Raw genomic sequence first — 15,402 nt, forward strand, 5'->3', positions numbered from 1 at the left:
CTATGTTTATGCTGCTACGAAAAAGCCTATAACCATGAGCAGTCACTTTCTATTCCCCACCCCCAAACCCACTCCCTAGCCCTAGGCAACCAGTAATCTACTTTCTCAGACCGATAACTTTAGTATAGGTATAAATCGATCACAGAGCCTCAAAATCCACCCAATATCTGGGCCATGATGTGAAATTTGGTAAGTAATCGTCCCACATTATCAACTTGTAACGTAGAAATGGAGGGAGGAAAAAAAAACTCACAGTCCCCAGTAGCGTTTGTGAAAAGTACCTGATAACAGGCTGTGGTGGAGGGGAGTTCAGCCCCCAGAAAAGATCACGGATTAGGAATTACGTAAGCATAGGTCTCGGGCCCTTTTATTTTGGACGCGATCCTTCCACGGGATCGCCTCCGGATGGGTGTCGCGCTGGGAGCCACACGGGAAACCTCAAGAGTCAGAAACAGGCGTTGAAGGCAGGCGGCATTTTCCAAAGCGGTTGGGTCTCCGGCGCTGCCCGGCGGTAGCGTCTCCCGGAGTCGCGAGCGCATGACGTAGAGGGCGCGCGATGACGCGACGCGCGGCGCGGTGCACGCTGGGATATTTAAGTCTCCTCCGCGGCGCGGAGCCGCGATGTCTCCGGCGGCTGCGGCGGCTGGAGCAGGCGAGCGGCGGCGGTCCATATCGAGTGTCAGGGACGGCCGGGGCCGGGGCCGGGGCCGCGGCGGGCAAGCCGGGGCCGCGCTCCTCGGCCTGTCGCTGGTCGGCCTCCTACTGTACCTCGTGCCGGCTGCGGCTGCGCTGGCCTGGCTGGCCGTGGGGGCTACCGCGGCCTGGTGGGGACTGAGCCGCGAGCCCCGAGGTTCGCGCCCCTTGTCCTCCTTCGTTCGGAACGCGCGACATCGGCGAACACTGTTCGCTTCGCCTCCGGCCAAGTCGACAGCCAACGGAAACCTCCTAGAGCCGCGGACCCTGCTCGAAGGACCTGACCCTGCCGAACTGCTACTCATGGGCAGTTACCTGGGCAAGCCCGGGCCGCCGCAGCCCACCCCCGCTCCGGAGGGCCAGGACCTACGGGATAGGCCTGGCCGCCGCCCACTCACCCGCCCGGCGCCGCGCTCCCCGCCACCGCGCTCCCCGCCGCCGCATCGCGTTCACCACGTTTACCCCTCTCTCCCCACTCCTCTTCTCCGACCCTCCGGGAGGCCTTCCCCACGGTAAGATGCGCTGATTTTCCCAGAGCATCCTGTGGTTTGGCTGGCTTGAAATCGAGGACTTGGCTTTTAAATCCGATTTGCTTTTTCATCTAGTCCAAAGGGGATTGTGTGTGGTTTTGCCCTCCTTAACACCTTGGTGTGTGCCAGCCGTCTCCTGGCCTCGTCTCACTCTTGGAATGAGATGTTGTGTTGCCAAAACGATTCCCTTCTTTCCAGTTTTAAAAACTCCCCGAATTTTAGTGCAGTCTAGATTTAGTCTAGATTTAGATTTTTCCCTCTCAAATTGTTGAAATCCATTGTTGAGACAGCTGTTAAGCAGCTGTCACTCTCTGCCCTTAGATGGAATAGGGGTAAGTTGCCATAAAAACACTGTGTTCTGTGTTGCTTTGAAAGAGACTTAAGTTATTTGGAAAATGTCTGAACTGGTGGATTTTTAGCCGTTTAAAATTTTGACATTCTTTTATGCTTTGGTTCCATGATTTGTCTCACATTCTCTGCAGGGATTGTGGGACTTTACCAAATCGGTTTGTAATAACACCTCGAAGACGCTATCCGATCCATCAGGCCCAATATTCCTGTCTGGGGGTACTTCCCACAGTGTGCTGGAATGGCTATCACAAGAAGGCTGTGCTGTCCCCTCGTAACTCCAGGATGGTGTGTAGCCCTGTTACTGTGAGGATCGCCCCTCCCGACAGAAGATTTTCGCGTTCTGCGATGTGAGTATTATCGTTGGAAGAATACTCTCCCTTTTCGTGTCCACTTTATTCTTCTCCATTTGTTCCTATGACAGCATGACTACAACGCAAAAAAGAAAAGACAAAGCTGCTTATTTGAATGAGAAATACCAAATTCTAGTAATTGTGTTTTTCACTTTTTGCCCTTGACGAAAAAGTAGCTTTACTTGCTAAGGGGAACTGCTGTGAGTGTATAAATTATACTTTGGTCTGTTGGTTAGCTTCTGATTTCCCATTTCTGAAATCTGTGCTATATGGCGTGGGAATTAAAATATCTTACGGCTAGAATCTTGTCTTTCATTATAGACCAGAGCAGATAATCAGCTCAACACTGTCCTCACCATCAAGTAATGCCCCAGACCCATGTGCAAAGGAGACTGTACTGAGTGCCCTCAAAGAGAAGAAGAAGAAAAGGACAGTGGAGGAAGAAGACCAAATATTCCTTGATGGCCAGGAAAATAAAAGAAGGTAACAGAGTCAGGAGAGCAGTAAGCCGGTTTCCTGGTTGGACTCCTATGGGATGAGATATAGACATTCCCATAAAGATACAGAGGCCACCTCCAGTTTGTGAGCCTTTGTAGGCCCCCTTCTTTGGCTTTCATGGAAGAACCTAATAACAAGCGTTTTAGTGCTGTTCATTTCAAGGCACAGGTTAGATCGATGTTACAATTTACCTTTTCCGTGAGTAGTAGAGATAAGCTGACAGCTATTAGCCATGTTAGCCTCATGCTTTTGTAGAAATGTGTTAAAGTTAATTTTCAAGATAAAGGGCTCTAAGTCTTCCCATTGGAATTTTATGGTGTTCAGTTATTTGGGTAACCACCAGTTCCAGTGTCTTAATTGTGCTGAAGGAAATGCTTGTGAAAGAAAAATGAAAACTAGACTTTGGTAGATTTAACAGTAATGAGATTAAAACGAATTTCCTGGCGGGGCAAGGAGGCTCATGCCTGTAATCCCAGCACTTTGAGAGGCCGAGGCAGGTGGATCAGCTGAGGTCAGGAGTTCAAGACCAGCCTGGCCAACATGGTGAAACCCCGTCTCTACTAAAAATAAAAAAATTAGCGGGACGTGGTGGCAGGCGCCTGTAGTCCCAGCTACTCGGGAGGCTGAGACAGGAGAATTGCTTGAACCCGGGAGGCAGAGGTTGCAGTGAGCCGAGACTCCCGCTGCACTGCAGCCTGGGCTACAGAGTGAGACTCCAAAAAAAAAAAAAAAAAAAAAAAAAATTCCTTTTGTGGTTTATAGAATAACCTAATGAAAATAGGTTTCTAAGTATAGAAAGTTTTCTAAGTATAGTTTTCTAAGTATAGAAAGAAAGGAAGTTGAAGTGGCTGAGCATTTATTGAGCACCCACTGTGTATGAGACCCTACTCCAAATGATATGGATAGAGCAGTAGACAAGACAAATCTCTGCTCTCATGGGACTCTTGAGGGAAACACCATTTCATAAGGCTGGGTGTGGTGGTACGCGCCTGTACTCCTGACTCTTCGAGAGGCCAAGATGGGAGGATCGCTGGAGCCCAGGAGCTTAAGACCAGTCTGGGCAACATAGTGAAACCTCGCCTCTACAAAAAATTAAGAAATTAGCCAGGTGTGGTGGTGCATACCTAGAGTCCCAGCTACTCTGGAGGCTGAGGCAAGAGAATCGCTTGAACCCGGGAGGCAGAGGTTTGTCGCACTGAGCCAAGATTGTGCTATTGCACTCTAGCCTAGGCAACAAGAGCGAAACTCCGTCTGGGAAAAAAAAAAAAATTTACCTTTCAGAAACTTAGGGATTTTAAACAACCGTTTACTGGTCTAGCGTGGGCTCTGTGCTCCATAGAGATAGTATAAGGTCCCAGAAATGTGAGAATACACTTTAAAAGGGACAAAAAAAGTCATGTCATTTCATTGAGACTTTTTTGATTTGTCACAGGCGCCATGATAGCAGTGGCAGTGGACATTCAGCGTTTGAGCCCCTGGTGGCCAATGGAGTCCCCGCTTCTTTTGTGCCTAAGTAAGTACGAGTCCATCTGGATGAAATACCATTGTTTGGGAAAAAAGCATGATCAGAGCTGTTGCCCTATGGATTTTCCTGTTTGTTTTTTGCATTGCTTAATTAGTTCAGGTTCACATCTTTGAAATTAGGAACAATTTGAGTAACTTTCCACAATTAACTGCCTTCTGCTAATTCCTTTTAATGTTCTTGCATTAATATGGATGAAATATGCTGAGACTAAGAGGTTTTACAAATATATTTAATAACCAAGCACATAGAAGGATTGCAAAGTTTGTGCAGTGGATAAAACAGTATGAAATTGAATGTTAAATTTCTACATATCAGTTTAAAAACAAATTGGAGGAAGAATTGGATGGAAAGGAAAGTGGCTCAAAAGTGTGTGTGGAAAGACTTAGGATAACTTAGATGCCTCATCTGAGTCAGCAGTGTGATGTGGCCACCAGGAAAACTAATGTACTCCTGGTCTGTGCTCTTAGAAGAAAGACTAGAATGAGGCAGGTAGATGGTATTCCTGCCTTCCGTAGTTCTGGTCACTGTCCGTGGAGCACTGTGGTCAGATCAGTGCACTGTACTGCACTGCAAGGGAGGATGTACACAAACGGAAATTCATTTCCAGTGAAGCAACGAAAATGTTAAGGAGATTTTCAACAGCCCACAGTGGGAGTGGTGGATGATGGGGTTTTGGAGGTATGGAAGTATTAGCCCAGAGCAGAAAAATCTCAGGGGGAATAAGGAAATAAGTGACAGAAGGATACTGGTCCCTAAAAACCAAAGGACTGTCCCTTGAAAGAAGCAAAATAACTTGCTCTGACTTCAAATAGGATCCATGGGTGAAAGTTAGAGGAAATACATTATAATCCACTGTGAGAGTAAACTGGTTCATGGTTGACGTGGGTCACTCTAGGAGAGATTTGTCTATATTGAAACAGGTTGGATGTCTGTCCTACAGGAAAGATGCATAGGAGATTTCTGTTTCAGTTGGAGGTTTAGAAAAATGATGGGTTCCTCTTAACTCTGATTTTTTTTTAACAGCTTTGTTGAGGTATGATTGACATACAATAAACTACTTGTTTAAAGCATGTGACATTTTGACACGCATTCACCTGTGGAACCAACCCACCACTAAGATAATGAACATCCATCACCTCCAAAAGTTCCCACATGCCTGTAATCCCTCACTTCAGTTCCACCCCTGTCCCCAGGCATCCACTGATCTGCCTTCTGTCACTGTAGATAGGTATGCATTTTCCAGAATATTCTGTACATGGAATCATACATTTAAGTTTAAATATGTGGCTTTTCTTACTGACTTTGTCAGATAGATTTGGCCAGATTGTTAGCAGTAAAAATTAAAAGCATTATTCTCTTCCCTTCATGTTTATTAAGAAAGATGTTATGACCGTGGATGAAACCATAGAAGAATGTTGCCTTCAATAAAGCATCTGTCTTCTTCCCTTTTATCAGGCCTGGGTCTCTGAAGAGAGGCCTCAATTCTCAGAGCTCAGATGACCACTTGAATAAGAGATCCCGAAGCTCTTCCATGAGCTCCTTGACAAGCACTTACACAAGTGGCATCCCTAGCTCCAGCCGCAATGCCATTACCAGTTCCTACAGCTCCACTCGAGGCATCTCACAGGTACAAGTACAGCTCTTATAATGTGGGGGACATGAATTCCCAGCATTCCCGATGTGGTAGCTTAGCCCTGTCATCCCAGCACTTTGGAAGGCCGAAGCAGGAGGATTGCTTGAGCCCAGGAGTTCAAAAGCAGCCTGGGCAATATAGTGAGACCTTGTCTGTACAAAATAATTTTTTTTTTTTTTTTTTCTTGAGACGGAGTCTTGCTCTGTCGCCCAGGCTGGAGTGCAGTGGCCAGATCTCAGCTCACTGCAAGCTCCGCCTCCCGGCGGGTTTATGCCATTCTCCTGCCTCAGCCTCCCGAGTAGCTGGGACTACAGGCGCCCGCCACCTCGCCCGGCTAGTTTTTTGTATTTTTTTAGTAGAGACGGGGTTTCACAGTGTTAGCCAGGATGGTCTCGATCTCCTGACCTCGTGATCCGCCCGTCTCAGCCTCCCAAAGTGCTGGGATTACAGGCTTGAGCCACCGTGCCCGGCCAATTTTTAAAGAAACTTTTTTAAATAAAATAATTGATTAGCAAAGGTTTGCTAATCATCTTCTATCTGTCAGACATTAGAATTGTCTCTAAGCTAATAGAAAATACAGATAAAGGCCGGGCGCGGTGGCTCACGCCTGTAATCCCAGCACTTTGGGAGGCCGAGGCAGGCGGATCACGAGGTCAGGAGATCGAGAGCATCCTGGCTAACACAGTGAAACCCGGTCTCTACTAAAAGTACAAAAAATTAGCCGGGCGCAGTGGCGGGCGCCTGTAGTCCCAGCTACTCGGGAGGCTGAGGCAGGAGAATGGCGTGAACCTGGGAGGCGGAGTTTGCAGTGAGCCGAGATCACGCCACTGGACTCCAGCCTGGGTGACAAAGCAAGACTCCATCTCAAAAAAAAAAAAAAAAAAGAAAATACAGATCATTGAGTGATCAATATAGGCCAGCAGAATGGAGTAGAAAGCCGGGAATGTAAAGCAGTGCATGTGTGCGAGCTGATTCAAGACAGAGCTGTGATGTAGATAAATGGACGGAAGGTGATTCAAAAGGTACACTGAGTCCAGGTTGTATTGGGTCATAAAAGAGATTTATCCTGTAGGCATTTAGAATTGAGTGCAGGGTTTTTAAACAAGTGGTCATGATTTTTTGGAAAAGGGATTATCGCACAGTATAGGGAACAGAGCAGGCTTTGCTGCTGCACAGACTTAAGTTCTAATCTTGGCTCTGAGGCTGGGTGGGGTGGCTCGTGCCTGTAATCCCATAACTTTGGGAGGTCAGGGTGGGAGAACCTCTTGAGCCCAGGAGTTCAAGACTAGCCTGTGCAACAGAGTAAGACTGTGTCTCAAAGAAAAGGAAAAAAAAATGCTTGGCTCTGACATCTAGTAGTTCTAAGGTCTGGGGCACACAAATCACATAACATCTCTTTTTCTTATCTCTGAAGTGCTGTTGCAATGATTGAGAGTAATATTTTAAAAGCACGTATTACAGTGGCTGTTAATAAGTGGGTACCCAGTATGCAGCAGCCAGACAAAAAGATGTAAAGCATGTACGGAGAAATGTTTTTGAGAGGAGGAAAATTTTGAGACGAGTTCATCAACCCAGAAGGCTCTTGACAGTCATATAAATGAACATTAATAACCGTAATATCATTATCCCTCTTAAATTATTAGCCTTGATGTTATGTAATATCTAGTTATTTTGGATATGCAAACTTTTTCAGCTTTGACCTGTGGAAGCCAAACTGGCTCCTGTGTCCTTTGTTTTGACCCTGGCCGTCTTCAACAGATAGCTTCATTGCTTTCTGCCCACCTTCCCAGAGTCCTTTTTTAGCCTATACTGAAGCTGGCTGTTTCTTCAAAAAGTTTTGGTTTCTTCCATTTAGAACTGTAGAGACTATAGTCTTAAGTTTTAGGAGAGAGAAGATAGATCCTTTAGAAAGAGGAATGTAAATAATTAACTCTTAATATTCCAAATTCAAATTTATGATGGCAGGATTTTCTATGTAATTGATTTTGTATTTTTATGTATTACACTGAAAATGTCGGTTTATAGTTACTTTGATCCTAGTACACGCAATTTTTTTTTTTTTTTTTTGAGACGGAGTCTTATTCTGTCGCCCAGGCTTGAGTGCAGTGGTGCAATCTTGGCTCACTGCAATCTCTGCTTCCTGAGTTCAAGCGATTCTCCTACCTCCGCCTCCCAAGTAGCTGAGACTACAGGCACTGTCACCATGCCCAGATAATTTTTGTATTTTTAGTAGAGATGATGTTTCACCACGTTGGCCAGGCTGGTCTCGAACTTGTGACTTCAGGTGATCCACCTGCCTCCGCCTCCCAAAGTGCTGAGATTACAGGTGTGAGCCACCACGCCTGGCCCATGCAATTTCCAAATAACGGTATCAGTGTCATCATTAACACTGTTTTTATTAAGACTGCTGTAGTCAGTTTAAGAATTGTTTGTGATTCATTTCGTCATTATATCCCTCTGTGAATCCTAGGGACATGGAATCAATATATCGTGTTTTAAAGTAATGTTAATTGTCCTTTGATACACCAACTTTATATACAGTGAGGTTCATTTGTTTAGTATGTTTGAAAGTTACAGGGATTTCTATGTTTTCCTTCTTGAAATAGTTCTGTTTTAAATTATGTAAAATGCTTAAGTTGTTTCATAAAAACATACACTAAAACAAGATACACTCAAAAATTCAATTTCCGTCCCTTTCTACTCTGCATTTTTCCTTCCTCTCCATTTTTATTATTTTTTTATTATCCTTCATTGTTCTTTTTTAAAGGATACACATATCAGTATATCTGAAAACTGCCACTTTCTAACATTTAAGGTAGTAGACAGTATATACATCCTTGAGCCTTGCTTTTTTCACATAATATACAGTTGAGGTCATTCCATAGCAGTACACAGAAACTCATCTTTTGTCTTACAACTAGATAGGCACTCTAGTCCTTTGTTGACAAAGGTTGGGTTGTTTCAGTCTTCTGCTATCACAAATAATACTGCAAAGAATACATTTGTTCATATGTCATTTCACCCTTAGCAATTTTGCCTTTGGAAAATTCCTAGAAGTCAGATTCCCAAGTTTAAGGTTAAATGCGCATGTAATTTTGCTGGATATTGTTAAATCCCCCGACAGAGCGTGCACCACTCAGCATTCCCCTCAGTGTTGTGTGAGAAGGGACTGTTTCTCCATGGCCTCACCAGCAGATTTGGTTATTGTAGCTCTGGGCTTTTACCAATTTGACAGGTAAAAAATAGTATCTAGGACTTCACGCCTGTAATCCCAGCACTTTGAAAGGCCGAGGAAGGCAGATCACCTGAGGTCAGGAGTTCGAGACCATCCTGGCCAACATGGTGATATCCTGTCTCTACTAAAAATATAAAAATTAGCTGGGCATGGTGGCGCATGCCTGGAATCCCAGCTACTCAGAAGGCTGAGGAAGGAGAATATCAGGAACCTGGGAGGCAGATGTTGCAGAGATAGTGGCACTGCACTCCAGCCTGGGCGACAGAGTGAGACTCTGTCTCAAAAAAAAAAAAAAAAAAAAGCTAGCCAAGCACAGTGGCTCACACCTGTAATCCTAGCACTTTGGGAGGCCGAGGCAGGTGGATCACCTGAAATCAGGAGTTTGAGACCAGCCTGGCCAACATGGCAAAACCCCATCGCTACTAAAAATGCAAAAAATTTAGCCAGGCATGGTGGTGTGTGCTGTAATCCCAGCTACTTGGGAGGCTGAGGCAGGAGAACCGCTTGACCCCGGAAGGTGGAGGTCAAGTGAGCCAAGCTCGCACCACTGCCCTCCAGCCTGGACGACAGAGTGAGACTCCATCTCAAAAAAAAAGTATCTAATTTTTGTCCCTCATGAGTAGTTTGATCATCTGTTCGTATGTTGAATGATTATTTTCAGTTCTGTTTCCATGAATCTTAGTTCATATCCTTTACCCATTTTTCTGAAGGGCTAACAGTCAAATCTCACATTCGAGAGTTTTTCCTATAGTAGAGAAACCTATTCCAAATGAAGCAAAGTTTTGAACGTAAAGTAGAAACCATAGAAGTGCAGTGTTAGAAGAAACAGGCCCCTCACGCATTGCTGGTGGGAGGGTCAGTTGGTACAGCTCTCTAGAGGGCTGTGTGGCAGGAATTGTCCAGATTAGAGATACACGCACCCTTTGATCAAGCAGCTTTACCTTAGGAATTTATCCTACACACATACTGGGAAATGGATACAAGGATTTAATGTAACATTGTTTTAATAACAGCAGCTTGGAAACAATGTACATGTTATCTTTTCAGGGAGCTGGTTGAATAACTTACAGTGTTTCTATAAGTTGAAATATACTATGTAACTATGGAAAAGAATAAGGCAACTAACTGAATAAGTACTCATGAGAATGATCTCAAAAAGAAATTACATAAAAACAAGGCTCAGAACTGTATAGTATCCTCTATTATTCGGGCTTTAAAAAATTTTTAATATGCATAAGATAATTCTTACAGGATATATTAGAAACTGGTAATCGTTATTGAGATAAAAAGGAAATTTACTTTTTACTGTACTTTTTTTTTGAGACGGAGTCTCACACTGTTGCCCAGGCTGGAGTGCAGTGGTGTGATCTCAGCTCACTGCAACCTCCGCCTCCTGGGTTCAAGCAATTCCCCTGCCTCAGCCTCCCAAGTAGTTGAGATTACAGGCTCCTGCCACCATGCCCAGCTAATTTTTTGTATTTTTAGTAGAGACAGGGTTTCACCGTGTTGGCCATTGCTGGTCTCGAACTCCTGACCTCGTGATTCCGCCTGCCTTGGCCTCCCAAAGTGCAGGGATTACAGGTGTGAGCCACTGTGCCTGGCCTACTGTACATTCTTATTGTTGGAATCTGTAATGTGCAAGTATTACCCTTCCTGGTTTTGGCTTTTTTAAGTAAAAAAATAAAATTCCTCTCCCAGCAGTCTGAGTCTCCATCCAGTAGGTACCCATTGTTAACATTCTTACTGTGTGCAAACACAGATAATACCCAGAATTTTTTGACTGTTCTACATAACAGAGTCAAAGCATATTTGCTTTTTAAAAAGCATCTTCGTTTCTCTTTTGTCCATTACATCTTGCATAGCATTTTGTGTCGTGTAATTTGCCTCACTCTTTAGATGGCCTTTTTTACTAGAGTATAATATACAGAAAAACACAAATTGTAACCACCACCCAGGTCAAGTAATAAAACATTTTCATCACCCAGAAACCTCCCTCCTGCCCACTCCACGTCACTGCTCCTTCTTTCCTTCCTATTAACACCTTTTATAGTGTACCGTTTTTGAATTTTATATGAATGCAAATAAAGCGTGCATTCTTTAGTGTTTGACTTAACATTTTGCTTGTGAGATTTGTCCATATTCTTGCACATAGTGGTGGGTAATTCATTGTCATTGATGTATATACTGTTCCACACTATGCATATAACCACAGTTAAGTTATCCATTCTGCCATTGCACATTTGGGTTTCCAGTTTGGGGTTATTATACATAATACTGCTTTAGACAATTGTCTAAGTCTTTTAGTACAATAAAGTATGTGTACATTCCGTTTTATTTATTTATTTTTTTAATTTTGTTATTTATTTATTTTTTTGAGATGGAGTCTTGCTCTATTGCCCAGGCTGGAGTGCAGTGGCCGGATCTCAGCTCACTGCAAGCTCCGCCTCCCGGGTTCATGCCGTTCTCCTGCCTCAGCCTCCCGAGTAGCTGGGACTACAGGCGCCCACCACCTCGCCCGGCTAGTTTTTTGTATTTTTTAGTAGAGACGGGGTTTCACCGTGTTAGCCAGGATGGTCTTGATCTCCTGACCTCGTGATCCGCCCGTCTAGGCCTCCCAAAGTGCTGGGATTACAGGCGTGAGCCACCGCGCCCGGCACATTCCATTTTAGTAGATATTGCTAACCATTGTATTTTTGTGTGTTTTTTTTTTTTTAGATGGAGTCTTGCTCTGTCACCCAGGTTGGAGTACAGTGGTGCAATCTCGGCTCACTGCAACCTCCACCTTCTGGGTTCAAGTGATTCTCCTGCCTCAGCTTCCCTAGTAGCTGGGACTACAGGCGCATGCCACCAAACCCAGCAAATTTTTGTATTTTTAGTAGAGACAAGGTTTCACCATATTGGTCAGTCTGGTCTCGAACTCCTAACCTCAGGTGATCCACTTGCCTCAGCCTCCCAAAGTGCTGAAATTACAGGCATGAGCCACCATGCCCAGCCATTTCTTTCTTTCTTTCTTTTTTTTTGAGTTTCACTTTGTCACCCAGGCTGGAGTGCAGTGGCACCATATTGGCACTCACTGCAACATCTGCCTCCTGGGTTCAAGTCATTCTCATGCCTCAGCCTCCCAAGTAACTGAGATTACAGGTGTGCGCCACCATGCCCAGCTACATTTTTAAATTTTTAATAGAGGTAGGGTTTTATCATGTTGGTCAGGCTGGTCTCAAACTCCTGGCCTTAAGTGATCTGCCTGCCTTAGTCTCCCGAAATGCTGGGATTACAGCCATGAGCCTCTAAGCAATGTATTAAAAGGAGTGTTTCAGTTTATTTTTATTTTATTTTTATTTTTTTTTGAGACAGAGTTTCACTCTTGTTGCCCAGGCTGGAGTGCAATGGCACAGTTTCAGCTCATGGCAACCCCACCTCCAGGGTTCAAGTGATTCTCCTGCCTTCAGCCTCCCGAGTAGCTGGGATTATAGGCATGTGCCACCACACCCAGCTAACTTTGTATTTTTAGTGGAGATGGGGTTTCTCCATGTTGGTCAGTCTGTTCTCAAGCTCCCAGCCTCAGGTGATCCACCCGCCTTGGCCTCCCAAAGTGCTGGGATTACAGGCATGAGCCACCACGCCCAGCCTGGTTTATATTCTTACCAGCAGTATATGAGATTTTTGTTTATGTTTTTCCATATCCTCATCAATACTTGGTATTGCCAGTCTGTTTAGCCATTCTGGTAAGTGTGAAGTAATATTTCATTGTGGTTTTAATTTGCATTTCCCGGATTGCTAATATAGAAGTACCAACTGTGTATTGGCTATTTGTATAGCCTCTTTTGTGAGATGCCTGTTCAAATTGCTTCGCTCTTTTCTGTTGTCTTTTAGAGATTTGAATATACTCTTTATATATTCTAGATACAAGCTCTCTGTCATGTATGCGTTGCAACAAAAAAGTGTCCTGCTCTTGCCATTCTGCTTCCTTGTGGTTAGCATATTTTGTGTAGTATTCAGGAAATCTTTGCCTACCTAACCTAAGGTCATGATAATTTTCTAATATGCTCTCTTCTAAAAGCTTTATTATTTTATTATTACTTTTATATGTAAATCCATAATACACCTGAACTTGATTTTTGTGTATGGTGTGAGGTTGGGATCAAAATTAGGGTTTTTGTTTGTTTGTTTGCTTTGTTTTGTTTTTTAAACTGTAGAAATACCCATTTCTCTCAGCAATATTTATTGAAAGGACCATCCTTATTTCTCTGCAGCACCGTCTTTGTCTAATTTAAGTGTCCGTATATATGTGGGTCCATTTCTAGACTCTTGTTCCATTGGTCTATTTTGTTACCTACCCTTGTGCCAGTCTTTGTTTTACCCCTACCCTTGTATTTTGAGTCTTGATAGAGTCAGTCATCCCACTTTCTCATTTCTCTTCAGGACTGTCTTGTATCTTGGTCTTTTGCATTTTCATACAATTTTTAGATCAACTTGTCAATTTTCTTTTTTTTTTTTTTTTTTTTTTTTTTGAGACAGAGTCTTGCTCTGCCGCCCAGGCTGGAGTGCAATGGCCGGATCTCAGCTCACTGCAAGCTCTGCCTCCCGGGTTCGCGCCATTCTCCTGCCTCAGCTTCCTGCGTAGCTGGGACTACAGGCGCCCGCCACCTCGCCCGGCTAATTTTTTGTATTTTTAGTAGAGACGGGGTTTCACCGTGTTAGCCAGGATGGTCTCGATCTCCTGACCTCGTGATTCGCCCGTCTCAGCCTCCCAAAGTGCTGGGATTACAGGCTTGAGCCACCGTGCCCGGCAACTTGTCAATTTTCACACACACAAAAAAAAGAGTTCTGAGATACTGATTGGGATTGCCTTTCATCTACTTATTACTTTGGATGGAATTAACATTGTTGTAATATTGACCTTGTTTACTTCTAATCTATGAACATGAATGTCGTTATTGCTCTGTGGCCCAGGCTGGAGTGCAGTGGCATGATCATAGCTCACTACTGCCTCGAGCTCCCAGGCTCAAGCCATTCTCCTGCCTCAGCCTCTTGAGTAGCTGGGAGCACAGGCATGCTTCACCATACCTAGCTAATTTTTAAAAACTTATAGTGGAGACACGGTCTCACTATGTTGCCTGGGCTGGTCTCAAACCCTGAGCTCAAGCAATCTTCCCACCTTCGCCTCCCTGAGTGCTGGGATTGTAGGCCATGTCCCACCTCCTTCATTTATTTACATCATCTCTAATTCTCTGTAGAGGTTTTACTTCTCTTTTATTAGATTCATTTCTAGGTATCTGGTTTTTGTTTTGTTTTGTTTTTTGAGATGGAGTCTCACTCTGTCTCCCAGGCTGGAGTGCAGTGGCACAATCTCGGCTCACTGCAGCTTCCACCTCCCGGGTTCAAGTTATTCTTCTGCCTCAGCCTGCCAAGTAGCTGAGATTATACGCACGCACCACCACACCTGGCTAATTTTTGTAGTTTTAGTAGAGACAGGGTTTCACCTTGTTGGCCAGGCCGGTCTCAAACTTCTGACCTGAAGTGATCCACCTGCCTTTGCCTCCCAGAGTGTTGGAATTACAGGCGTGAGCCACGGCGCCTGGCCCTAGGTATGTGGTTTTGATGCTGTTATAAATAGTGCCTTCAAAATGTGATTGTGCTGATGTGTAGAAATACAACTGATTTTGTATTCAGAAAGTTTGCTAAATCTGTGTGTTCTTTAGGATTTTAGTATATACACTTATGTGTATGATAATGAGTTTTTCTCTTCCTCTGCAATCTTATTCTGTTTATGTCTTATTGCACTTGGCTAGGTCTTTAAGTTGAATAGACATGATAATAAACATCCTTGTTTTGTTATATCTGAAATGAGTGTGTATGTACAGTCAATGAAGTAGAGGAGTAATACTTTTTTCCCCAATTGTTAAACTAGTTGTCCAGTCGTCTTCCAATCCTAGCTAATCATTACAGTCTCCTTTGGCTTTTTTTTTTTTCCTTGGTAGAGATGAGACCTCACTATGTTACCTAGGCTGGTCTCGAAACTCTTGGGCTCAAGTGATCCTCTCACCTTGGCCTCCCAAAGTGTTGGGATTATAGGTGTGCACCACCATACCTGGCTAATTTTTGTATTTCTAGTAGAGATAAGGTTTCACCATGTTGCCATGCTGGTCTCAAACTCCTGACCTCAGGTGATCCTCCTGCCTCAGCCTCCCGAAGTGCTGGGATTACAGGTGTGAGTCACCTCATTCGGCCCGTTTGGCATTTCTGAAAACCTTTGCTTGCTCAGTGATGTGTATCCCTCAGTGTCTGGAGCACATTGTGAAGAAAAATGCAAGGCTTATGTTTTTGTTTGTTTTAATTTTATTGCTTTAACTACAGATAGGGTCTTGCTATGTTGCCCAGGCTGGTCTGAAACTCCTGGGCTCAAGCAGTTCTCCTGCCTCAGTCTCCCAGAGTACTAGGATTACAGGCGTGAGCCACTGCACTTGGCCATCTGTGTGCTTTTAAAGTTCCACGGGTGGCTAGGTGTGGTGGCTTACACCTGTAATCCCAGCACGGTGGGAGGCCAAGATGGGCAGATCATGAGGTCAAGAGATCAAGACCATGCT

General features: G+C 44.3%; 1 protein-coding gene across 1 annotated transcript in view; it reads left to right on the top strand.

Moving 5' to 3' along the window:
* The window catches only part of LOC111547059 (nuclear envelope pore membrane protein POM 121C), a 27,047-nt gene continuing 11,645 nt past the window's right edge, over window positions 1-15,402 (top strand). Inside the window, exons 1-5 of the mRNA XM_023218697.2 lie at window positions 1-1,205; window positions 1,706-1,921; window positions 2,246-2,407; window positions 3,855-3,935; window positions 5,403-5,574. Of these exons, the coding sequence (XP_023074465.1) occupies window positions 622-1,205; window positions 1,706-1,921; window positions 2,246-2,407; window positions 3,855-3,935; window positions 5,403-5,574 (1,215 nt within the window). The 5' untranslated portion in view covers window positions 1-621. The remainder of the gene's footprint in view (window positions 1,206-1,705; window positions 1,922-2,245; window positions 2,408-3,854; window positions 3,936-5,402; window positions 5,575-15,402) is intronic.

This window comes from Piliocolobus tephrosceles, chromosome 8, assembly GCF_002776525.5.
Source record: "Piliocolobus tephrosceles isolate RC106 chromosome 8, ASM277652v3, whole genome shotgun sequence".
Classification (NCBI taxonomy): Eukaryota; Metazoa; Chordata; class Mammalia; order Primates; family Cercopithecidae; genus Piliocolobus; species Piliocolobus tephrosceles.